The 24,177-nt window shown below is 36.0% G+C and overlaps 4 protein-coding genes and 1 non-coding gene across 9 annotated transcripts; 1 reads left to right on the forward strand and 4 right to left on the reverse strand.

The window, feature by feature from the left end:
• Window positions 1–2,743: 2,743 nt before the first annotated feature.
• LOC111794735 (uncharacterized) lies at window positions 2,744–7,148 on the forward strand. Of its 4 annotated transcripts, none has more exons than XM_023676864.2 (2): window positions 2,744–2,876; window positions 3,953–7,148. In XM_023676864.2, the coding sequence occupies exon 2, from the start codon at window positions 4,020–4,022 to the stop codon at window positions 7,017–7,019; it is 3,000 nt and encodes a 999-aa protein (XP_023532632.1). In that variant the 5' UTR covers window positions 2,744–2,876; window positions 3,953–4,019; the 3' UTR covers window positions 7,020–7,148. The 4 variants fall into 4 exon arrangements, with proteins under 4 accessions (XP_023532632.1, XP_023532629.1, XP_023532631.1 ...); XM_023676861.2 differs by lacking the exon at window positions 2,744–2,876 and adding an exon at window positions 2,902–3,738; XM_023676863.2 differs by lacking the exon at window positions 2,744–2,876 and adding an exon at window positions 2,902–3,720.
• Window positions 7,149–7,362: 214 nt separating this feature from the next.
• TRNAT-UGU (transfer RNA threonine (anticodon UGU)) lies at window positions 7,363–7,434 on the reverse strand. Its single transcript has one exon. It is a non-coding gene; the product is annotated as a tRNA-Thr (tRNA).
• A 58-nt stretch (window positions 7,435–7,492) lies between these two features.
• UBC4 (ubiquitin conjugating enzyme 4) lies at window positions 7,493–9,955 on the reverse strand. 2 transcript variants are annotated; one of them, XR_015420980.1, is made up of 7 exons: window positions 9,792–9,955; window positions 9,625–9,704; window positions 9,230–9,344; window positions 9,062–9,114; window positions 8,777–8,905; window positions 8,083–8,294; window positions 7,493–7,940 (listed from the first exon to the last, which is right to left on the reverse strand). XR_015420980.1 is itself a non-coding variant. In XM_023679009.2 (6 exons), the coding sequence occupies exons 1-6, from the start codon at window positions 9,833–9,835 to the stop codon at window positions 8,164–8,166; spliced, it is 552 nt and encodes a 183-aa protein (XP_023534777.1). In that variant the 5' UTR covers window positions 9,836–9,955; the 3' UTR covers window positions 7,958–8,163. The 2 variants fall into 2 exon arrangements, 1 of the variants encoding a protein (XP_023534777.1); XM_023679009.2 differs by lacking the exon at window positions 7,493–7,940 and having other exon boundaries at window positions 7,958–8,294.
• A 2,004-nt stretch (window positions 9,956–11,959) lies between these two features.
• Window positions 11,960–14,952, reverse strand: LOC111796244 (RING/U-box superfamily protein). Its single transcript, XM_023679006.2, has 5 exons — window positions 14,470–14,952; window positions 13,855–14,004; window positions 12,862–13,294; window positions 12,553–12,662; window positions 11,960–12,436 (listed from the first exon to the last, which is right to left on the reverse strand). Exons 2-5 carry the CDS (start codon window positions 13,918–13,920, stop codon window positions 12,407–12,409), a joined length of 639 nt encoding a protein of 212 aa, XP_023534774.1. The 5' UTR covers window positions 13,921–14,004; window positions 14,470–14,952; the 3' UTR covers window positions 11,960–12,406.
• A 940-nt stretch (window positions 14,953–15,892) lies between these two features.
• Window positions 15,893–23,101, reverse strand: LOC111796243 (beta-adaptin-like protein C). Its single transcript, XM_023679005.2, has 15 exons — window positions 22,910–23,101; window positions 21,947–22,144; window positions 21,444–21,557; window positions 20,962–21,212; window positions 20,255–20,390; window positions 19,967–20,146; window positions 19,713–19,805; window positions 19,404–19,615; window positions 19,244–19,307; window positions 18,975–19,154; window positions 18,353–18,445; window positions 17,648–18,057; window positions 17,188–17,377; window positions 16,913–17,116; window positions 15,893–16,537 (listed from the first exon to the last, which is right to left on the reverse strand). Exons 1-15 carry the CDS (start codon window positions 22,994–22,996, stop codon window positions 16,238–16,240), a joined length of 2,712 nt encoding a protein of 903 aa, XP_023534773.1. The 5' UTR covers window positions 22,997–23,101; the 3' UTR covers window positions 15,893–16,237.
• Between the last annotated feature and the right edge of the window lie 1,076 nt (window positions 23,102–24,177).

Here is a 24,177-nt window from a genome sequence, read left to right on the forward strand (position 1 = left end):
AAGCCCAAATAATTTTGTCTTCCAAAGCCCACCTTGCAAATACGTTGATATTGGGCTACATCAAATGAAGTATAGCTGGGCTTTGGGTTCTGAAAGCCCAAATAATTTTGTCTTCCAAAGCCCACCTTGCAAATACGTTGATATTGGGCTACATCAAATGAAGTATAGCTGGGCTTTGGGTTCTGAAAGCCCAAATAATTTTGTCTTCCAAAGCCCACCTTGCAAATACGTTGATATTGGGCTACATCAAATGAAGTATAGCTGGGCTTTGGGTTCTGAAAGCCCAAATAATTTTGTCTTCCAAAGCCCACCTTGCAAATACGTTGATATTGGGCTACATCAAATGAAGTATAGCTGGGCTTTGGGTTCTGAAAGCCCAAATAATTTTGTCTTCCAAAGCCCACCTTGCAAATACGTTGATATTGGGCTACATCAAATGAAGTATAGCTGGGCTTTGGGTTCTGAAAGCCCAAATAATTTTGTCTTCCAAAGCCCACCTTGCAAATACGTTGATATTGGGCTACATCAAATGAAGTATAGCTGGGCTTTGGGTTCTGAAAGCCCAAATAATTTTGTCTTCCAAAGCCCACCTTGCAAATACGTTGATATTGGGCTACATCAAATGAAGTATAGCTGGGCTTTGGGTTCTGAAAGCCCAAATAATTTTGTCTTCCAAAGCCCACCTTGCAAATACGTTGATATTGGGCTACATCAAATGAAGTATAGCTGGGCTTTGGGTTCTGAAAGCCCAAATATTTTTGTCTTCCAAAGCCCACCTTGCAAATGCATAAGACTGGTATTTAACGAGGGTCTTAAAATTTATTAATAATAATTAACTTATAAAATATTATTAAATTTATTAGGGCATTTTATATTTTTTACATATTCATTCTCTATAATAAAGAAAATAAATAGATAATATTACAGGAATATCAGTGTTTCATGATAAGAACTATTGCACACATTGTAGAGCTCGATCATGTCAAATAGTCGAGAAAAAGAGAATCAAATGATTACACGACAGGAAATCAAAAAGGTAGGAAGTAAAATTGAAAATGGACACAAGTTTCACGGATTTGTAAAGGAATATGAAAGGGATTGAGGTTAAAGTAGCAATGCTTTTGAGGGGTTCCTTTTGTCTGCTAAGGTTTGCATAGGTGATGAGACATGAAGGATCAACAAATTAGTTTATTTATTTTAAATAAAAATAAAAGGGTAGGGGTAAAAGTGGATTAAAAAAAAGATTAAAGGATTCAAAATTCAAAAACACAAGTGGCTGGGTTGGGTTGGGGGGAAAGAAATTGGATTATAATAAGATTAAGGGGTTAATGGAGCATGTGGGTGTTGTTGAATTGGTGGGTTTAATTATAAAGCTAAGATTAGAGATTAGGGATTAGGGCAGCTTGCCCTAATTATGGGCACTGAAGACTGTGCCCACCCTCTGTAAGGAACCACGCTTTATTTATTTATTTTTTTATTTATTTATTCTTAATTATCTCTTAATTTTCACTTTCCAGATGGATTATTTATTTATTTATTTATTTATTTATTTATTATGGAAATTAATTTGATTGGAGTAAAAAGGGTGGTGGATATGGGTGAAATAAATGAGTTAAGAAGGGGCCCATCAACTGGTGCATAGCAGAGGATAGAATCCAAAATTCTTCTGCCCATAAAAAAAAAATTAAATAAATAAAAATAATAATAATTGAAGATATTTGTCCTTTGAGCATCCTACCAAAATACATTGAAAAGATAGATGGATTTATTTTGTTTAGGCTTCGAACACATGGACTCCTAAGTTGTCTCTAAATCATACCCCATTTCTCTCTCCTCTCTAATATCTTTGTTGCTTTCTTTTATCTATCTATCTATCTAGTTACTGTCTTTAGATCTGGTACGTTCGACTATTATTTGATTTTTACCTTCTAGTTACTTACTGTGTTCAAAATTCAAGTAAAATAAGTAGCTGAGAGTGAAAGTACATTGAACGACTGTTCTTATGTAACTGTGTTCTCCCACAAGACGATAGTCGAGGCGGAGTGAGGTGGGGTCGGGATGTGTCGTAGTCTCTCATTGAATTCAAAGGGTATTATAGATTGAATTGAGAGTTTAATTATGAGGGAAGACATAGATAGGTGGTAATAGGAGAGTTTTTATTATTGAGTGAGCTCATATGGGAGCATGTGCCCACAAGAGGAAACCAAAAGAGGGTTTTGGACTGATGTTGAGTATATGTTTGTTTTGGATTCCAAGTCAACCAAACCTCTCTTTCTTGGAAAGTGATGGTGTTGGTAGCACATTCCCATCAATCATTCTATTACTAAACTCCAATTCTCATCCTTTTTTAACTTCTTCAACAATCCCATTTAAGGTTATTATATTTGACTCGTTTTGATGAATGTATCTACGACGAAGAAAGTAATAGTAGACGAAAGTGGCAAACTTTATCGAGTATTTTTTTGAAAGATAGAATCTTTTAGAGAGGGACATCAAACAATTTCTAAGAATTAGAAGTTTTAACTTTGATGAAACGCAACTAAGGCAAGGAAATTAGATGGATGCACGTTGGTTTATGACTATAAATGTGACAATGAAGCCTAAGACCAAGAGGAGGTAACCAAGAAGGTAATAATGGACAAGGCATTTATAAAGTAGCTCAAAATTATTGCACGAAAAGTGGGAATATCTTTAATGGGGTAGTTTCAGAAATCCCATTTACAATATCTTTTTTAAAATCCAATTAGAATCAAACTAAAAAACCCCAAGAAATTAGGGTTTGATTGGGAGTAAATGGGCCATTGATCATGGAGGCGGAGGGGGAGGAGGAGGAGGAGGAGGAGGAGCTAAGAGAGACGAAAAGAAAAGGGCTTTTGGTCAGAAAGTTGGTATCCTTTTTTCTTTTTTGGGGATAAAAGTTAATACCCAGAAAAGAAGAACAAACAAAGTGGCCGTCTACAACTCCAAGAGCCTTTTTTTAAGATGAATGAATGAATGAATGAATCCAGAAGGCCAAACCACTGGGTTTTTCTCTGCAGTTTATAAAAGTTCTTGGTGGGTTTGTGGAGCCTACAAAGGTTATAAACTTGGTCAGATCCGTGGCCTGGGACCCTTCATTTTTTTAAAAAATTTGTTGGCCTCCCCTTCAAGCGGTGTGTGTACCTTTGCTTTCAGACCCAAAAATTCTCCATCTCTCTCAGAAACAGTGAGACTTTGTTGTTTAGAGAGAGAATAGAGGGGGCGAGTGGGGTTATTCTGTTAGCATTTTAGAGGGAGTGTTTGTCTAATATCAGAAGGCCAGGGGTCAGCAGCCACTTGGATTTTCTTTTTTCTTCCTCTGAAAAAGGTTACCCAATACTTCCCTTTCTTTTCATCTCTGCAAACAAGTTTTCCTATCCCATTCTGCAAATGCCTCTTTCTTAAATCTATGTGAAAACACTAAGACTTCATTCTAAATTCTAACACAAAACTCTCCTCTTCTTATCCCCTTTCAACATTCATTCACCTTTCTTTTCACTGTTCCAATGCTTGCTTGCTTGCTTGATTGTGTTCTAGGCTCTTGGAATCACTTCTTGCAGCTTTTGGTGTCTGTTTGGATTCCTGGAATTTGAACTTTGTTCAGTTTTTGTGCTCTGTTCTTTTCATTTCATTGATAAGTTTATGAATCTAGAGGGCATAAGATCGAATGCCCATGTGAAAACTTTCCAGATTTGAAGTCCAGTGAGTAATCAGATCTGAGTATGTTCATCTTTATTTCTATAATTATTGTCTTTTGAGCTGTTGGGTTGAGATATGGGCTTTCTGCTTGAAAATTTCTGGTTTTTCTTCTTTCCTGTAATGTCTCTTTTAGATCTTGAATGCCATTAAATTTGCCTGCCCATTTGTTTGATGCCATTAAAGATAATGCTGCAAATGAATTCATTCTTTGTTTTTTGTATTTTGTTTTTCAAAGGGGTGTCACATTCAGAATGCAAGTTTTAGATTTTGTGTAATGAGTTAAAGAATGAGCTTTTGTGGATATGGACGTTGGAGAAGAAAGCTCCCGGTTTGGGTCCTTGCCTGCTACAACTTCTAGAAATTTGTCGTCGTCGTCTTCGACGTTCTTTTCAGCACTTCCTTCGCCGTTCTTTTCTCCACGGTCATCGACATGTCGAAGGTCAGAAGCAACAAAGGCTGACATGGGATGTGAAAGCATGGACTTCAGAGTTGATCCGGTAAACTCAAGTGTGGTGGTTCCAGATTCTGAATCTTTGTTGAAAGCTAAATTTGCAGTTTCGGATTTGATTCGAAATCCAGAAACTTGTACTCCGGGTGATTGTCGGAAGCTCGATCAGGCTTCATCGTCAACTGGTGTATCTGGAAGTACTCCTTATAGTAGAAGCCTTCCTCATGGAAATAACTATTTGAGACCTAGAGAAATGTACAAAAAGCTTAGCAGAAGTAACTTTACTTCTTACACAGCCGATCCGATTTCGATTTCCTCGACTAGACTAAGGAGTTATGACGTTTTCATAGGTTTGCACGGTTCCAAGCCTTCATTGCTGCGGTTTGCTAATTGGCTTCAAGCAGAGATGGAGGTTCATGGGATGAGTTGCTTTGTGTCTGATAGAGCAAAATGTAGGAATTCTCGCAAGCATCGAGTTATTGAGAGGGCGATGGATGCATCCTCGTTTGGAGTTGTGATTCTAACAAAGAAGTCGTTCCAGAATCCTTACACCATCGAGGAGCTGCGGTTTTTTTCTGGTAAGAAGAACCTGGTTCCAATATTTTTTGACTTGAGTCCAGGAGATTGTCTTGCCAGAGACATTGTGGAGAAAAGGGGAGATTTGTGGGAAAAACATGGTGGTGACTTGTGGATTCTGTATGGAGGATTGGAGAAGGAATGGAAAGAAGCCATCAAAGGGCTTTGTCGGGTCGACGAGTGGAAATTCGAAGCTCAGAATGGTAACTGGAGGGACTGCATACTGAAAGCCGTTATGCTACTTGCAATGAGGTTGGGAAGGCGAAGCATTGTCGAGCGCTTGACGAAATGGAGGGAGAAGGTAGAGAAAGAAGAGTTCCCTTTCCCCCGAAACGAGAATTTCGTAGGCAGGAAGAAAGAATTATCAGAGCTAGAGTTCATACTTTTTGGCAATATAGCTGGTGATTCCGAAAGAGATTACTTCGAACTTATAGCTCGACCGAGACGAAAGAATCTGACCCTTGGCTGCAGTAAAAGCAGCTCACTTGAAGAGAAACAGCACCAACAAGCAGTAGAAACACGAAACAAGAAGGGTAAAGAACCTATTGTGTGGAAGGAGTCCGAAAAAGAGATCGAAATGCAAAGCATTGAATTTCCTCAGCGGCATCGACGACTGAAGACAAAAAGTGGGGAAAGGTATGCCAAGAGAAAGAAAACAGCCAAAATTTTGTACGGAAAAGGTATAGCTTGTGTTTCGGGGGACTCGGGAATCGGTAAGACCGAGCTTCTTTTAGAATTCGCGTATCGACATCACCAAAAGTACAAGATGGTTTTATGGATTGGAGGTGAAAGCAGATATATCAGGCAGAATTATCTGAACTTAGGTTCCTTCCTAGAAGTTGATGTAGGATTTGGAAGCTTTTCAGCTAAAAGCAAGATCAAGAATTTTGAGGAGCAGGAAGAGGCAGCCATTTCAAGAATTCGTACAGAGCTGATGCGAAACGTTCCGTTTTTGCTGATAATCGATAATTTAGAGTGCGAAAAGGATTGGTGGGATCACAAACTTGTGATGGATCTTCTCCCTCGTTTTGGTGGCGAGACGCATATCATAATATCCACTCGACTTCCTCGTGTAATGAATTTGGAACCGTTGAAACTGTCTTACTTGTCGGGGGCTGAAGCAATGTGTTTAATGCAAGGAAGCGTTCGAGACTACTCGATTGCAGAGATCGATGTTTTGAGAATGATCGAAGAGAAAGTTGGAAGGTTAACGTTAGGCCTTGCGATAATTGGTGCGATCTTATCTGAGCTTCCCATAACACCAACTAGATTGTTGGATACAACCAATAGAATGCCTGTCAAAGATCAATCATGGAGTGGTAGAGAAGCTCATGTTTTCCGACGCAATACGTTCCTTATGCAGCTTTTCGAAGTGTGTTTCTCCATTTTCGACCATGCCGAGGGGCCACGGAGCTTGGCAACTAGAATGGCTCTAGCGAGTGGTTGGTTCGGTCCTGCTGCTATTCCCATTTCGCAATTAGCCCTTGCAGCTCACAAGATACCCGAAAAGCGACAGCGAACGAGGTTATGGAAGAAGTTGTTACGTTCCATGGCTTGTGGTATTACTTCATCTTACATGAAAAAGTCAGAAGCGGAAGCAACTTCCATGCTGTTAAGGTTCAATATGGCAAGAAGCAGTGCCAAACAGGGATGTCTACAATTCAATGATCTCGTAAAGCTATATGCACGCAAGAGAGGCGTGGACGGAGTTGCACAAGCGATGGTTCAAGCTGTCATGACGCGCCCCTCGATCATTCATCACTCCGAACATTTGTGGGCAGCTTGTTTCTTGCTCTTCGGGTTCGGTCGGGACCCTGTAGTCGTCGAACTCAAAGTCTCGGAGCTATTGTACGTCATAAAAGAAGTGGTCTTGCCGCTTGCCGTGAGGACATTTCTCACATTCTCCCAATGCACCACCGCGTTGGAACTTCTCCGGCTATGCACGAACGCATTAGAAGCTGCCGATCAAGCCTTCGTCACACCGGTCGAGAAGTGGTTCGATAAGTCACTTTGCTGGAGGCCAGTTCAGACAACTGCACAGCTGAATCCTTATCTTTGGCAGGAGCTAGCTCTGTGCAGAGCAACACTATTAGAAACCCGAGCGAGGCTAATGCTAAGAGGGGGACAATTCGACATCGGGGACGATCTAATCCGAAAGGCCATCTTCATCAGAACTTCGATATCAGGCGAGGATCATCCAGATACAAAATCCGCTCGAGAAACTCTCAGTAAACTCAATAGGCTTATTGCTAATTTCCATATTCATTCTCCTCCATAGGTTCAATAATTTTGTTTATTAGGTAAAGTTTTTAGTAGCTAGATTGATTATATACCAGAATGTCAAATAAACCAGTGTATACTTTCCCAGCAAATTCTTTAATACCAATCTAACCCCGACTTCGATTTCTCCATTGTCGTGTTTTCCGTTCAACCACGACGAGCCAACACCCTTTAATCTTGGCTCGTCTGTGGTGCTAATATTTTTCAACTCATCTTAGAACACTGAATTTTGATTTGGTGCACCAAATTTTGATTTGCTTCCCTCTTCAAAGCTTTATACTAAGAATATTCCGACAAAAAAAAAAAAAAAAAAAAAAAAAAAAAATTGAAAACTCAAAAAATGCCCTCACGCAGGATCGAACTACGGACCTTCAGTTTACAAGACTGACGCTCTACCACTGAGCTATAAGGGCTGTTTTGATGATTTATGTTGTTTTAAAGTAATAAATTAAAATTTAATTAAATTATCCATAAAGCCACCAGAATTTTTATATCGCAAAAACTTAATATTTATAAGGTTTTATCAGAACGAAATTTTAATTTCTAAAATAATAAATATTAAATTCTAATTTTCTCAAAACTGAAAATTAATTCATTGACAAAAGAACAGTATAGTAGCTTTCCATAAGTAATCCAAATAATTATAGATGGGATATCTTAAGCACTTCAGGCCATCCATTTGCTTCAATCATATTATTTCCCTATCAAACATGGTCCGGTTGGTACGTATGGTAAATCAAAACCGAATATAAGACGACACAACGCGACCGGGGCTTTCGAAATACCCAAAGTACAGTAGCACAAAATTCAGTTTTTAAAATGAATACAGGAGCTTCCGACCAGAGCTTTACTCCATATCCGAACCAATCCAACTCACTTACATCCCTAACGTTGCGTTAGAGATGGAGAGACCGTGAAACTGTTGAGAAAAAGGAGAAAACCCAAGAGAATTGGTTTATAGATTAAATGGTAAATGACAATATATGAAACATTATATCATAGTTTGATTAATGTACACAACAACTATCATGAAAATAAGAGACAGTAGAGGAGCTAGGAACCTTCTCCATAGCTTTCAATTTTGATGGTAAACCAGTTTTTGAATCATGTACAGAAGAGGGTTGATATGGTTTTCCTTCCAGTCAAGCATCAGCTTGGCCTGCCATCTCCTCATCATCTGAGGAGTACTCATCTTCACTCACCTCTTCATCACTGGATTTCTCCTCACCAACACCTCCAATGTCTTCTGGCTTTGCATATTTCTCACAGTATTCTGTACATATACATACACAACCCAAATGAAAAACAAGGAAAAGAACAGCCGGGACGGGGTTTGTACGTGTCTTGAACCCTGTAGAGGTTTGAACTTTGTGTGTCGGGGTGAGGAAGTTAACCGATATGACTAGTATAACATGCCTACTAAGTTTATAACCATTAGATGCACAATCATCATCACGGATGCAGAACACAGAAGGGTTTGACCCCAAGCACACCGCTAGTAGATATATCCTCTCTAAGCTTTTCCTTTCAAGTTTTCCCTCGAGGTTTTTAAAACAAGTTTGCTAAGGAGAGGTTTCCGCATCCTTGTAAAGAATGTTTCGTTCTCCTTCCCAATCGGTGTGATCTAGATCACACAGGCATAATGGTGACCGCCACTAAAATCTGAATTTGTCTACTGGTGAAGTTCGGCTACTAAATCTAGTTTTGTATTTAGCTTAAACTTAGCTTAAACTACCAAATCTTCAATAGAAGTACCTTTTACTCTTTGCTCATATGCAGCGCGATCACGCATCATTACTGCAGCAGCTTCGCCATTCAACGGGTCCGACGGGTTGGGATACAGGAGAAGTTGTGGAAGAAACACTTCGAAAACATTTACAAGGTCTATACAACGAAAAACACCCGAATTAGATCACAATTCCTCGGTCGCAGCATTGTAATTCCACAAACAAAACACCATTGATCACCATGATATAATATATACAACAAAACAGATAACATTATAACTCTACAAAGATAAGAGTAGGGATGGTTTCCCACCAAACATAGGGCTCCATGTCTGGTTGATAACATCCAAACAAACCGAGCCCGACCTGCGATTCGTAAAACATCTATATCAGTCAACAATCATCCCCAGAACAAGATAAGACCCTACCCCTATGAAGAACCAATGTAATAAGTTTCAGAGTGTGAGTGATGTCAACTCACATTTCATCAACATTTGGATGATAAATTTTGTTGATGAAGCCAATTGAAGGTGACTTGTAAGGATAAGCATCTGGCAACTCCACCCTAATCCTCCACACACCTCCTTGGTAAAGACCTTCCAATTTCAAACCAAACAAGCAAACAAAGAGAAAGGGATAAGATAAGATAATCCATATAACCCAAAATCATATTGCCCAGAACAGTCTATATCAACTGGGATTCATTTGAGAAGGGAAATTCAACAAACGCAGGCAATTAAGAACTAAACAGGTCGATTCAAAGAGAGTTGTTAAGCATCTGAAAAAGGGGAAATCCAGAAGGGCGCAGTAGAAGAAGAGGAATTAGTAAAAAAGCAAAGAAAATAGAGAAATCAAAGATGGGTATAGATGATTTACTGTCTTTAGGACCATGGAAGTCGACATAGAACTCTTGCATGCTATCATTGATGGTTTCCACCTTGTAATCACTCATCATCCTGATGTGAAAATCAGCAGAGTCAAAGGGGAAAAAGGAGGAGGAAGAAGGAGAGAAGAATCAAATCGGAAGGCATGGAAGAACTTACAGTTTCATCAAATCCATTTCGCGTCGCTTGCTGGGAGAAGACATGGTTTTGGTTTTGGATTTGGGTTTGAGAGGAAAAGGGTAAGAGAAAGAAGAGATATAGTGATAGGAAGAGAAATGAGGTTTCCTACCCGCAAAAGCGGTTCAGACACGGAAGTAGTGATTCAAGCTCTCTCTCTCTTACATCTATAAATTAATCAAAATGTTGCCAAACATCATTTTTTTTTTTTTTTTTTTTTAATTTAACTCATAATTTCGCCCATAAATTATTATTTTAAATTTATAATTTTTTAATTTTTTAAATTCAAATTTTGGTTCATATAATTTGAAAACATGTAATTATAAATTGGTAAGACTTTATATAAGTTATAATATCTAAAGAGAAATAACTACTTTAAATTAAATTTAATGTTAATGGTTAAAAAAAGGAGTATATTTAAAAATTATCTTAATTTATCATATAAAATCACTAATTGATTTTCTTCATAATTATTTTTAAAAAATCTATTTTATCTTATAAAATCAATTATTTTTAATTACCATTAGAGAAAATTATTATGCTTGTAATCAATCATTTTATTTAATTTATCTTATAAAATCATTTTGTATTTTTTTTTTCTTCAAAAAAACCATTTTAGAATTTCTTTTTTGAAGGATAGAGCAAAATTTTATATGTGGTCACAATCTAAAAAATAAATAAATGTAGACCCATGTGGATATATTAAAATCTTATCATAGTTCCGAAATTTTATAAATTTCATATTGTTTCGATTAATATAAATTAATATTAATCTCTCCATTTAAATATATAAATATATAAATCTATAAGTCTATTAAAGGTAAATAAATGGTTAGATCTCTCCATTTTTACCATTGGATTTTTACCATAAGTACATAGTTTTATTTCCCTAAAAAAAAAAAGTTGCTAGCTTCTTGCTCATAACTTTTTATATTTTCAACAAAGGAAAAAGTAATTGTTATTTAGTTAAAAAGTAAATTATTATCTAACTATTTTTTTTCTTAAATTACATGATTGCTTTTTAGGCTGTCAACCGTAATTGATATTTACTTTTGACTAAAAAGTCAAAGATTCGAAAATCCCTACTTCAAATATTATTGAATTAATTAAAAAAAAAGTATAAATTCTAAAAAAATTAAGAAAATAATAGAAATATTAAATTATCCTTAAAAATGTTTTAAGTTTTACAAAAATAAAGAAAAAATTAAACAAACTCATAAAAATAAATAAAAATAAGTGTGAATTAAATAACTTGTGAGACCATCACTCAATATTATAACAAAAATGACCAATTCAATCCTCGCAAAATTATCAACATTCAAAATTGAAACTAAATTATTTACCAATTACCAAAAAATAATAATAATAATAATAATAATAATAATAAAAGAATTAAAGAAAGCATTGGGAATTTGCCATTATTATAGAAAAATAAAATCATATTAATGGATAAGGAAGATTTGTCAGACCATAGGGGAGACATGTTCATGAATGGAGACAACAACATAATTAATTTTTAATATTCCCACTTTCCTTTTATTTTATTTTATTTTATTGCTGTGAACGACCAATCACAGCCGTCTGATTGGAGATCATTATTTCAAACTTATCTAATTATGTTTATGAAATGTTGATGATTCCATTCATACCTTCACAATTTTTGGATTAAAAAAATAAGCATTTTCGAATTAAAAAATATATGGGACAGTAATATTTTAAGATTCACAGATTCCAAGTATATTCTCAAAAGCTCTTAAAACCAATCCAATTTCGACCATAGTTTATCCAACACGTCACGTAGTATGCTTGAAATTAAAGCATAACTAAGGCGTCATGTTCACTCCAAGCTTAATATAATTATATTATTAGCCCAATTATTTCATTCATATTAGCACATCCATAAATATTCCATCAATAGCTTGAATGTATCGATATCAACGGACATTATTTTCTTCAACTAATTGTTTATTATTGATATTACAATATTTCTGTATGCGTATGCTAAATCATCATTCAATGTCGTTAACAATAAAAACTACAGAGAATTAATAAATAAACACAAACATCTAAACTAACCTATTTTCAAATCGTTATCAAAGCATATTGTTAGGGTATTTTGAGAAATTAGAAGAACAAAAGAGGAATCAAGATTGAAATACGATGTATAAACATTGCATCAACGACCCAGATTCGTTTACGAGAAAATGATGAAGTACTCTTCTTTTTTCTTCATTTTAATTCCATTTATGACAATCATAACCTCTAATAAATGGAAGTAAAATGAAAAAAAAAACAAGCTCAGGTATACTATATTGCACAAACTGTATTTACATTCTCCCACTACTCCCACCCAAAATAAAAAAGAAACAAAAGAAAGAAGAATCATTCTCCCAATTTTCCCCACATTCTATGTTCAGAGAACAAATTCACAGAGAAAATGCAACGGGAATGAGCAATTCATTAAGTAAAAAGAAAAGGGAAAGCAACTAAAAGAAACCTGAAGCTGCCAGCTGAAGCAAAATCACAAGAACTTCATAATCTATACTTTCAACTTTACTTCAATCTGAGAAAACACTTGGCTGACTTTCTTGTTGTTACTAATCAATTGGAGGGCTAAAAACCATTTCCTGCATTTCAGGGGGAGATGATTAGGAGAGGGAAAAAAAAATTCTTCTTAAAGCGTTATGAACTAATGAGTATGAGTGACAAACGATAAAACATAAACTGAGAGCCTGAGACACACCTGATCACACACAGGACAGATATCACTTCTTTCCATCCATTCCAGAATGCATGCGAGATGAAAATGATGCTCGCATTTTGTCGTGAGTTTTGGATTCTCCCCATCATATTCTGCATAAAACAATGGAAAGTGATGAATTGAAAGGGAAAGGAACTGTGCAGCCATTGAGAAAGCGATAACCTGGTGACTTGTTAGCTCAAGCAACTAAAATGTCAAACATTAGCTATAGAGATGAGGGGTTTGAAACAAAAATCCACGGTTTGGTGAGTTGGTAATGTGCAGCTTAACTAAGGTTTAGCAAAACTTCACCTTCCAAACAGATGGGACAAACATCCTCCTCTTCCACAGGTATGACCACAGATTCTACACCCTTTGAGAGTCCAATTTCAGATTCCTTTAACGTGTCCACCTCAAAATCTGTATGTTTCTTGCAGTCTGATTCATCGATGGCATCACATTTGGCTGAAGTTTCCCGTGTGTTTATGCATGCTGTTTCTTGAATTACATCAGTATTTGGGGTCTGAGCTGTAGCTTCATTCTTATTGCTGACGATTTCTTGAGCCGCAGGAGGAGTATGTGGATGTGTTAAAACAACATCATATGGGATAGGCAATGGGGGTGATCTATAAGTGTCCGGAATTGATGTGTCCAGATTTGTATCAACCAAAATCCCCGTTGGAAATGCTGGGGTAGCACTAAGTGGAGATGACAAGGGAACATGCTCCTCCGATGCTCTTGGGTACTGCAGCAAAAGTTCAAAACTTAGATTTAAGTAAATTGAGATTTGAGCAAGGAAGTTGATGATGGGAAGAAAATTCTTTCCACCATCATGTTAACAGTTGAGCATAAAGTTCAATCAGCTCCAAGAATAACTAACAGAAATGGCAGTCTTGAGTGTATGGAACGTTTCTCATATTCACGATTTACTCGCGGTGTAGCATACAAGCATCTCCTATGATCACAAGCAATCTAAGTTGATACATGCTAAGGCAGAAGACTTTTTTTGGAAAACACAATGATGCTGAATTAACCAAAAGGTACTTGAATAAAGAAACTTCGTCAAAAAGATCACTCTCGCACTCCAACCAGTTTCAGATTGGCGCCGCCAACGATGAAAATTACGTTAATTATCTCATAGGCTATATCGGAATACCTACAACTATATGCAATTAGACATGTTGACAATGATAATAAATAAATGAACGAACACTAAACAATGGCTGCATAGTTTTTGCTAACAAAGAAAGAATTTGATTGATAAAAATATGACAATAAACATCAAATGAAAAATTCAATACTGACATAATAGTAGCCTGGTGTAATATTTGATTCTGTTCCTCTTGAGGAACAACAGCAGCAACCTCCCATTTCAGTTTTCTTTTCTACACAACACGCCAAAAATCCATCGGAACTAGTTGCAATATGCCCTCAAAATTTTAGAGAATGTTAACCCTGTTAAAGACAACATGCTCAAATCAATTTAACTGCATTAAAAGCTATGCCAAAGTTCGCTAGTGAATATGATATCAAATAAAATTACATAATATGATGTGAGAATCATAGATCAACAAAGCTAGCAGCAAATATGATGTAATAATCATAGAAGTGGCAAAAGAGGAACGAAGTAATCCTGAAGAACCAGTATAGACAGACCGGAGTCAATGCAATCAAGAACTCAATCAATAACACGATAACATCAAAGTAACAAGAAGCCGAAAAATTCGGATTCTCTAGCAAAAACTGATAAAATAAACATCAAAGTTAACCTACAGAAAATCCAAAAATTACCTCAGCTACACAGAACCAATAAGAACAACCAAAAATAAAAACGCACAACTCGAGGTTCTGATCAAGCAGCGATAATCAGAATCAATTCGAAAGCAAAAGAGATACATAGTCCAGGAACTAGAATCTTACCGTTTCACGCCGAGAACTCGATCGATTCGTAAGAATCGAAAAAAGCGATTGAGAATTCAATTCAAATGGAACAAAAGGGAGACACAGGATGTGTACTCCTTTTCAAAGCCCTCTTCTTCCCCTTCAGACTATGGCAGGAAAGCAGAGAAGGCCAAGAAAGCTTCCCTCTCTTTTTTCTTTCTCTGTAGAGAGAGAAAGAATGGTTGGTTTGGTTTCGTGCGCGAGTACGACTTTCCACTGAGTATAAAGGTCAGGAAGAATCAAAAGTAAAGCAAAACGAAAAAAAAAAAAAAAAAAAAAAAAAGGAAAACGATTATAAATTGAATAACAACGCTCTTCCTTCCCGGCGAAATATTGTTTGGATGAATGGAAACTGGAAATTTTCTCTCTAGGTTTCGCCGCCGAGTCGCCTGAAAGTTGAGCTTCTAACGGCCACCGCTGGAGGATGGAAAAACCAGCTCATACACGATAGGATAATTATAATGGAACGGAATGAACCGTGAAATCAATTTAAATATCTCCTACAAAACGTGTTTGGTTTAGGCCTATTTGTTTCCATTATTAATTATATTTTTTAATTCTAAAAATGAAAAAAAAAATTATAAAAAAAATATAATATTGTTGGTTGGATGAATTTTGGGACGTTTGATTTGACTAAGAATGGTCAAATCCAAGTAATTTAGGGAATTTCAGTCCACTAATAGTATGATTTTGTGATATTTTTGAGTTATATTAAATTAGTTTGAACTTTATTATTATAAATTAATCGACTATAAAGGGTGTCATCCATTAAAGATTCTACTTATCTTAATATTAAATTTTTTATGTTTATTTCTTTTAATTAAAAAATGCGTTGATGGGTCGGGAATTATACATACTCTTTTGTAATTCTCAATTTTTTATCTCAGAATGAGATTCTTGAGATAAGTTAATTTTAAAATAGAAATTTTTATTAAAGCTATTACTCTAGACATGGACTATTTCTAAGATTCCACGCTAAATGGCTTTCACCTCAAGTAATGCCTCGAGTCTTAATGAAGCATGTGTATTACAATTAGACTTCTAAAGGAAACAACTAAGGCTTAAGCTTTGTATTAATATATAGGTTAAATTATGTCTAATTTTCCTTTTTTTATTTGGTTTAAGAATGGACAGATACAAAATTTAATTTTATGTTTAATAGATCAACCAATTTTAGAAAATTTAGCTAAAACACTTTTAACTTTTAAAAATAATATAAACTAAAATTATAATTTAATCTAATAAATATATATATATATATATATATATATATATATAATATTAATGAGATAACAAAATGATAATTCTTGATAGGAAACCTAAAAGCAAAAGACCATTAATGAAACTTTTAGTTCAAAGTCCATTAAAATATGGAGAAGCTGATGAGGAATACAACGCAAAGGGAACTTGAACTACATGATTTTGAATTGCACGCAAAAAAGTGTCCAGATAGAACTACATCTTGTTTAAACTATTTCACTAACTTCCAATATTTGCAGCAACAGTATCCTCTTGGAAAAGTTCATAAAATTACACTTCCTTGTAAAAACAGGCTCATGAATCTGAATCTGGGGGAAAATAATGAGACAACCAACCGTCTAGGCAGAGCTAGAATTCAATCTAAGTCCAAGGGGGGGAAAGGAGAATACAGAAAGGCCAGGTAGAGGAGATACCCAGCATGGATTTACAAGTACTAGCAAAAAAAAAAATCAGGGGTTGGGAAAGAACAAGAAAAGCACAGTTTAAATCATTCCTTGAGCAGGGTCTCCAAAGCTTCAAAAAAGAGTGGTGCCATGTCAATATTTGGAGTTTTGACAGCGCATTTCAGTCCGGGGCTTCCGATCACCGTAGTCAGTTCGACCAAGAACGGGATTCCTCTGGGAATTTTAGTAGAGAAGTAGAAAACGTCCTGGTTTGCGTGTTTCCTTTTGGCAATGAAGAACATGTTTGTAGCAGCGAGTCGTTCCAGAACAGCCTCGACATTGGTTATAAAAAGGGCAGGGAAGTCTTTAGAAACTTCATTTGAATCTGGGAGGGACCTCCAAGTCTACAATGGAGAGATGATAAATGCCACAATTAAGACTAAACTGCTAATGGACGTTTAAATAAGTTCTTACATTATTAGTCGAGAGTTACATGTTTTTCCTATGAGATCATCCGTTTAATTTCTCCCTCTCATTGTTTGCTCTTAATCTACTTAATAGAAGTTTGAAGTTAAATCTTTTAAAAAAAAATGTTAAACTTCATTTCTACTAAAACATGTGCTGTCTTTTACTCATTGTAGTGGTTGTCCCTCTTACGTGTGCATTCTATGTTAAGAGACTCCCTCAACGATTAAGCAAAGCAAGAAATGACTAACAATGCGAACGGAAAAAAGGAAGCAGCTAGAATCAAAGGAAATTGTAATAACTATCAATTTTACCTCAAGAAAGTTTGCACGTTCCATCCTCCCATCGTCGGTGAAGAAAATGTGCATTGAGATTTTATCATTGAAGTACCACACTGGCTGCTGATTGTTCTTCACAGCTACCTGCAAAAGTGAGCTTGGGGGACCTTGCGACAGATTTTGGAACACAACCATAGGCAGGAGAGTACTTGCACTTGACCCAGGTTGCACTGGTGGAACCTATAGATATTGAGATGAGAAGTTAATTTCATCCACGGATAATCAATTCCACACTGAATTTACAAATCTACCTGTAAGGCTCCTGCAGCTGCGAGACCAAAGGTATTCTTGTTAAACTGGATCATGAACCCATCCAGTGGAATCTGTGTATTGTTCTCGAACAACAAATGGTAAAATATTTGACCGTCCTGTCGTGTGAGCTGTGCACTGATTTGTAAGCCTTGACCAGCTGATGCCGGTAGCAGAATAGGCAATGGAGGGCTGCAGGCCAGAAAACACATTAAGTGCCAGTAACAGAAAGCTCATAAGGTAATACATTTGTCATGCTCACACAATTATTCCATGAAATTGCTCATCCCTATCATCAGAACCCTTTGAAGGGCACAACTTTACAATCTAGCAATATTTATTCTCACTAGAAGTATTTCAGGTATTGCAAAAAAATTCTTAGATCGAGAAGGTTGCAGAGAACCCATGATAAATGATATGACTGCATAAGCAGCAGACAAGAAAGTATTAGTTCACACTTACCCAGCAGGAGTAGTAGGCTCATCAACAGGGACAATAGCACTGTTATCGAGTCCAATCAGGTCACCAAGTAAATCTGGAACAGAAGGTGGAGGTGAAGAAGAGGCTGGGCCAGGGACTGGTTTCTTTGATACTGAATAAGGTGCATCTGAAGAAGTTGGAGGCGATGCACTGCCACCAGCAGCAGCTTGGGCAGAAGGCTCTGAATACCCTGCATCACTTCCTTCAGGAAAATCTTCATCATCAGTTTTCTGAGTAGTCTTCGCACGGGTCACAAATGCTTCAGGAGGCTTATGATATACAGAGGATAAAGTGGCAACATTGGCAAGCAGCTCATCTAGGAGCGAGGAATCAAGCAGATTTGAATCATCACCAATTACAGGCTTCTCAGCAAGAACCACATCCTTAGCTGCCTGCAAGATAGGAAGTACTGGAAAACTGAGATACATGTACACAGCTATCAAGAGTGAGATGGGGTTTGTGGTTTGGTGTTAATTATAAAACATTCTTTAAAAAAAAAAAATAAATAAATAAATAAAAACAAAAAAAAAAAACAATCATAACATATATTTGGTTTTCTCACATCAAACTAAGCCTATGATTCTCAAAATGCAATAGTTTATTATCAACTATACAGTCTACATTGAATTTTAGGACGACAATGAAGGTGGAAAAAAAAAAGAAAAAACTGATTAGCAAAAAGAAAACCTCTGGATCAGTTGATAGGAGTCGCCAATAGATATATGCACGGTCCCGCAAATCAGGATTGTCGGTCTCCACAGTAGCATTGTTCAAAACAGCCTGTAAATGGACATGAAGTAAATGTTTATTGGGTAGCCATCTAAAGACCAACACAATGTACTAGACAGTTCAAAGTTTTTCTTTTATCAGAGAAAATTGAACATGGTTCTTGCTCAAACTGACAATGAAATAATTACTATGCAATACAGGGATATCAAAGAGCCATCTGATATTGAAATTCCTATAAAGAAAAAAAAAATCGATTACCACGAGAAGTAATGATTACAAAAAGAAGATCCATCTTAATGGGACTCTTTATGAGTTCCTTGGTAATAGTAACTATTATAAAGATTTTAAAGATTTCTTTACATAAAAATGTATTTAAAATAATATGCACAACTAATTATCTGATTGTTCTGATTTCAGACAGGTTCTTTAACGTCTGCAAATACAGATAATGCTGGAGGCAATTACTCCTAGTCACAGGGAATGTGGAAAAAATACTCAATCCAGATCATACCAAAATAAAACGTCCCCTTATTTCACAAATAGATTTGGCAATTGAAAACTATGCTTGTAGAGAAATGACCTGAATCATCTGCTGGGGTCCCTCAGTTGGCTTCTTAAGAAAAAGTTTGACAGTTGCAGTCAGCAACTGTAGCTGGACTTGTGCAGGCTCCTCGGGGAAATTCTCCAAGAAGCTTTCAAGAAGTTCATCTGCATTGTCAATTCTCTCTGCATATTCTCCGATAATCCAGATCATTGATGCCTTGAGGCAGGGAGGCAAACATAAAATATAAGAGTAACTTCAAGAGATTGAACCACTTGTGCTATGAACATATAATGACAAACTATTACCTTGGCTTCTGGCTCATCCAACGTGTCTAAGCTTTCACAGAGTGTAGCAATGATGGACTCATAACTGTAAACAGAACAGGGATTCACATGAAGTCAGAATGATGAAGCAATCATTCAATCAGTTGAATATCAAATTGAAGGAACAAAAAGGATTTCTTACGTGTTTGGATATCTTCTAAAAATATCCTTGATGACTATGATAGCCTCTTGAACCACATAGTTCACTTTAATTTTGATCAGCTCGAGCAACACGCTTATGCATCGTTCAGCAGCTCTCTCTAGCTTGATTGCACACCTACCAATGGCACGGACAGCCTTTCTTACAAAATCTACATCTACTTCAGTGGCATACTCTTTGAACTCCAGCAGAACCTGAAAAATTACAATCCAAAGGGTTTGCATTTATAGTATGTCCTAGAAAATTAATAGACCCATTTAGGAATCGATAATACCGATGAAGATTGTGTACCTGGTCTATGTTTCGGTCAGATGCAAGCTTAATCATGATCTCTAACTTCTCCATTTTTACATAGATCGGATCATTGTACTTACAGAAGAAAACCTACACAGTGGATAGAAACCAAAAAGAAGAAAAAAGTGGTAGTAGTAGTAAGCTTATATAAAACAGGCGGTACTTGTCTTCCTGTTTATTTACATGCATCTTTATTAAAAATCACAAGCTACCCTCGTGTGTTCATGTTACAAAAATTATCATCAGCTTACCTTAATTTCATGTGCAAGAATAGTAGGTCGTTTCTGTACTATAAGGTTAATATTTCGCAAAGCAACGTATTGTATTTCAGGTTCTGCTGAGAGCAAAGTTACAAGAGGAGGAGCCATCTTTTTGCAAAGATTTCGAACTACATCAGTGCTACTGATAAGTTCCATTTGTTGAAGAATCATCTATCAATAAGGGTGAAATAGGAAAAGGTTAGTAGAAATATCTTGGATTTCTCAAAACCACCAGCATATATATGGTGGATAAAATCAATTACTTGATAGAATATTAACCTTCACAGCTGACAAAACAACTGCACAATTAGCATGCTGTAGCCGTGGAGTAACTCTCTCCACTATATTTTCTGCTTCACGAGCATCCTCTGCTTTGTATCTAGAAAGTGCATCCAGAATAAAAACTTGACCCCACCTGAAGAAAAACCAGGGTACAGAAATTTTTGTCAGCCAAAAAAATGTACAATTGAAGTAGAGAAAATAGCAGGAAAATTAAAAACTACCATGTGGACAAAACTTCAACTAATTAATAACAAACTTCTAGATGTTCTCCGTGAAAAATGCAGGAGCAGAACGATAACAACATTACTTCCCCCACACAGCCTCCATGACTAGATGTGGGCAATGTATCCAGACACTAAATGATGTTTTTAGTGCATCTATGCACCTAGCTTACTTCAACAATTTTCGAATTTTCCACTTTATAATTTATCGAATGCTAATGTATGTGTAGGTTGAATGGCACCACTATATTACATTTTAGAACCAAGATAACCAATTACTATCAGTCGTGGGTAATTTGGTGAAATTTTTTTTTGAAGAGCTTGATTTTCTTATACTACATCAATACAGGATCAGTTGCAAAAGTAATAAGGAGAAAAAGAAAATGAAAAATAACCTTGAACAATTATCTTCTTATTTGATGTCATTCACATAAAGTATTCACAAAGTTCTTATACTTTGAAAAAAGCAAATGCAGCACTTACTCAGTACACTCATTCAAAGCTGTGAGAAGTTTTGACAGCGTGTGACTTGTAATCTCAAATATGGGTCTGCTACTATTCTCCTGTATCTCAGTAAGAGCAGCCACAGCATTTGCAACAACCATTGGATTATTGTCTGATATTAAATCTTTGAGAGAATCCAGAAAGCCTCTGTCTTCAACTAACTCAGCATTTATATCAAAAAGTTTGGCTACACAAATGGCAGCTGTCTTGCGGACATAAGGGTCGTCATCCTGTCAAAACATTAAAAACCAAGAGATTAGATAACTGAGTCTAGTTCAGAACACAACAATAACAAGTCCCTCCTCCTAACAAAGCATTCAAAGTAAGGAAGAGAGAATTTGTCAAGAAATCAAGCAATGGCCGCACATTATTAAACAGAATCAACTGCTGAATTTTAATAGCAATAAAAAAAAAATAAATAAATAAAATTAAATTAAAAGAAGCACCGTAAGAAAAACAACCTTAAGGCATCTCTGAAGGGGATCACACAAGTATTCCGTAATTTTATCCACACGAATGCATCCCATTGTCCTTACGGCCAAAGCACGAATCAAAGGATTTGGATCTTGTGAGTCCTGCAAAAGTATGCATTAGAAAAATTACTTCTAAAATTCCCTTAACAACACAAAAAAGTTAGATACATTATCTTTCATTACCTATCAGATCTCATATTTTGAAAAATAAAATAGAGTCAAAATATAAATAGAGCAGATTAAGTTCTATATCCATTTGTCTTTGTATGCAGATTGGGGTCAATTCATATGGAACTTTTTGGATGCTGGGTCCCTGTATTGTAGAGCTTCTACAGCCCACAATCACAAGAGACCATAAAATGGTACTATGTTTCTCCGCAATTCATATTTCCACAAGGCCATGGTAAATTACTTGACTTTGATGTCTAAACCAAAACTAAGGAAACTATTATTTGGTGAAAAGACTACAATAAGAGATTATGAGTACTTACCTTCACAAATGTGTTCACAGCAAGAATGGCTAGATCAGGCTGGCTTTTAGCATAATTAATTAGATACAAGTAAACCAGCTTTTTCAGTTCCAAATTCTCAGTCTGCATGCAGTTTACCACGTCTGTGAACAGTGATGATACATCCTTCCCGACAGTCATTGCAGCAATGACCTTTTTAACAGCATCTTTTCTCTTATCCTGCAAAACGTTTTAAAAGCTGAGATGCAAAGCTTAAACTAAAGAAACAAACCGTTTTTTTCTACTATCAAGATCCACTTAAAGAGGCGTGAAACTTCACAACAAGGGAAAACATATTACATAGCCATATGCATCAGCTTGATTCAAGCAATCCCTATATCCAACTTTTGGTCCTCAAGGTAAAACAGGCAAATCATATGATATGCCTGTTAAGCGTCAATTTTTAACCAGAAACAAGCATCAGCTCAATAAAAATAATATATTGAGCATATTTGATCATAAAGAACACTAAATTCGGAAATGAGTGGTGTAGGAGCTATATCAGAATGACCAACTATATATTGTCAGGTAAGTACGAAACATAACCAATACTCCCAGCTGAATTCAGACATTAAGTTTTAAGTATCCTCATTCTTCTTATCATCTTGGACTGTTTACAGTTGATCACAGTATCTAAACTATCATCGAGACATTTGACAAATTCATCTCGATATGTTTTTCCAATAACATAAATGACTCTTTAATAAGCAAACTGAGCGACATAATTCAAGGTACTCAGAACCTGGCTTCGACAACAAAGATAGCAAACCCCAAAACCCAACAGATCTACGAGTTGCCCATGACGATTAAAAAAAAAAAAGAGCACCTGAGCTAGCAATCATCTGGATTGATATAGATCGCGGGTCAAAAATGAAAATCTAGACATTGACTTAGCAATAGAAAATTGAAGAAATGAAGGGTAGAGAGAGAGGGGGAGAGAAATGCCTTGTACTGGGAATTAAGCTCCTCTTTGAGCTCGGGAATTTCACCCTTCTTAGTGGTGGAAAAATACTTGGAGTCGTGGCCGCTCATGTTTGTCTGTAAGATCCCGAATTTTCAGAGTCGAGCGAATCGACTAGACGAAGACGAAGGAGAAAGGGAAGGAAGGACCAAAGTTCGACGACGAGAAAAAGAATGCTATGCGTTCGACTTTTGTCTCGATTGCCAGATCCAGGCCGGTTTCTGAACCTCTTTCTGAACCGGTTTCTGAACCTCTTTCTGAACCGGTTTCTGAACCTCTTTCTGAACCGGTTTCTGAACCTCTTTCTGAACCGGTTTCGAACCTCTTTAGATTCATTCTCGCCTATTTACTTAATCACCCCCAATTTCTTTTTTCATTTTATTTTCACTCCTTAACTTTTTTTTTTTTTTAATCGAGTAATTATAAGTAAATAAATAAAATTATCGCCTTTAAAATAGTAATAAATATTTTATTAGTTCAATTATATTTAAATTGGTATTCCATTAAATTATTTTTGAATTCTGAGTACTTGTGATTTTAAAATGAAAAATTATATTAAAAAGATAAAATTATAACAAATTGGTTGTAAAAATGATCATGGTCCAACTGTAATTTATGTACAAATTATTTCTTTATTAAAAATAAAAAAAAATTAATTAATTATTAAGCTTTAAAATTGAAAGCCCATGATGATTAGCCCATAAAAAGCACGTGAGCCCAAAACTTAAGATCATGGAGCCCATAACAAGCTTTTGTTAGTGCGATGATTGAGGTATCTTAGTCCACATTAATAAGATTTAAGAGTTTTAACGGTGAAGAATTGTATTAAAAACTTTAAACAAAACATGATGTGACACAGCAAAACTAAGACGAAGTTGTTTATTGAATCATATCATATTGTCGTTAAAATTATTTTAAGTCACGAGTTACAACTTTGGCACACCATACAGTCAACGACATGATGATGTTCCAATATCAAAATTCAAGCCACCAAAGACTTTCCCATTCTTAAAAATGTGCACTAAGCTATGGGTTTAAAAAATACGAAGCATCTCGCCTTCGATTACAATTCTTTTAGTAACAAAAGAATACAAATACACGATCGATGAACTCAAGACCAACTTAAACCTAGCAGCAACCGACACAACACTTTAGGATCGAATATGTAACAAAAAAGAAAAAAAAAACTTCCCAAGTTTGTAAAGATGGTTGTGTTGGATGATGAAAGTCCCACATCGGCTAATCTAGGGAA

The sequence above is a fragment of the Cucurbita pepo genome, chromosome 5 (genome assembly GCF_057944985.1).
Source record: "Cucurbita pepo subsp. pepo isolate OVF chromosome 5, ASM5794498v1, whole genome shotgun sequence".
NCBI lineage: Eukaryota > Viridiplantae > Streptophyta > Magnoliopsida > Cucurbitales > Cucurbitaceae > Cucurbita > Cucurbita pepo.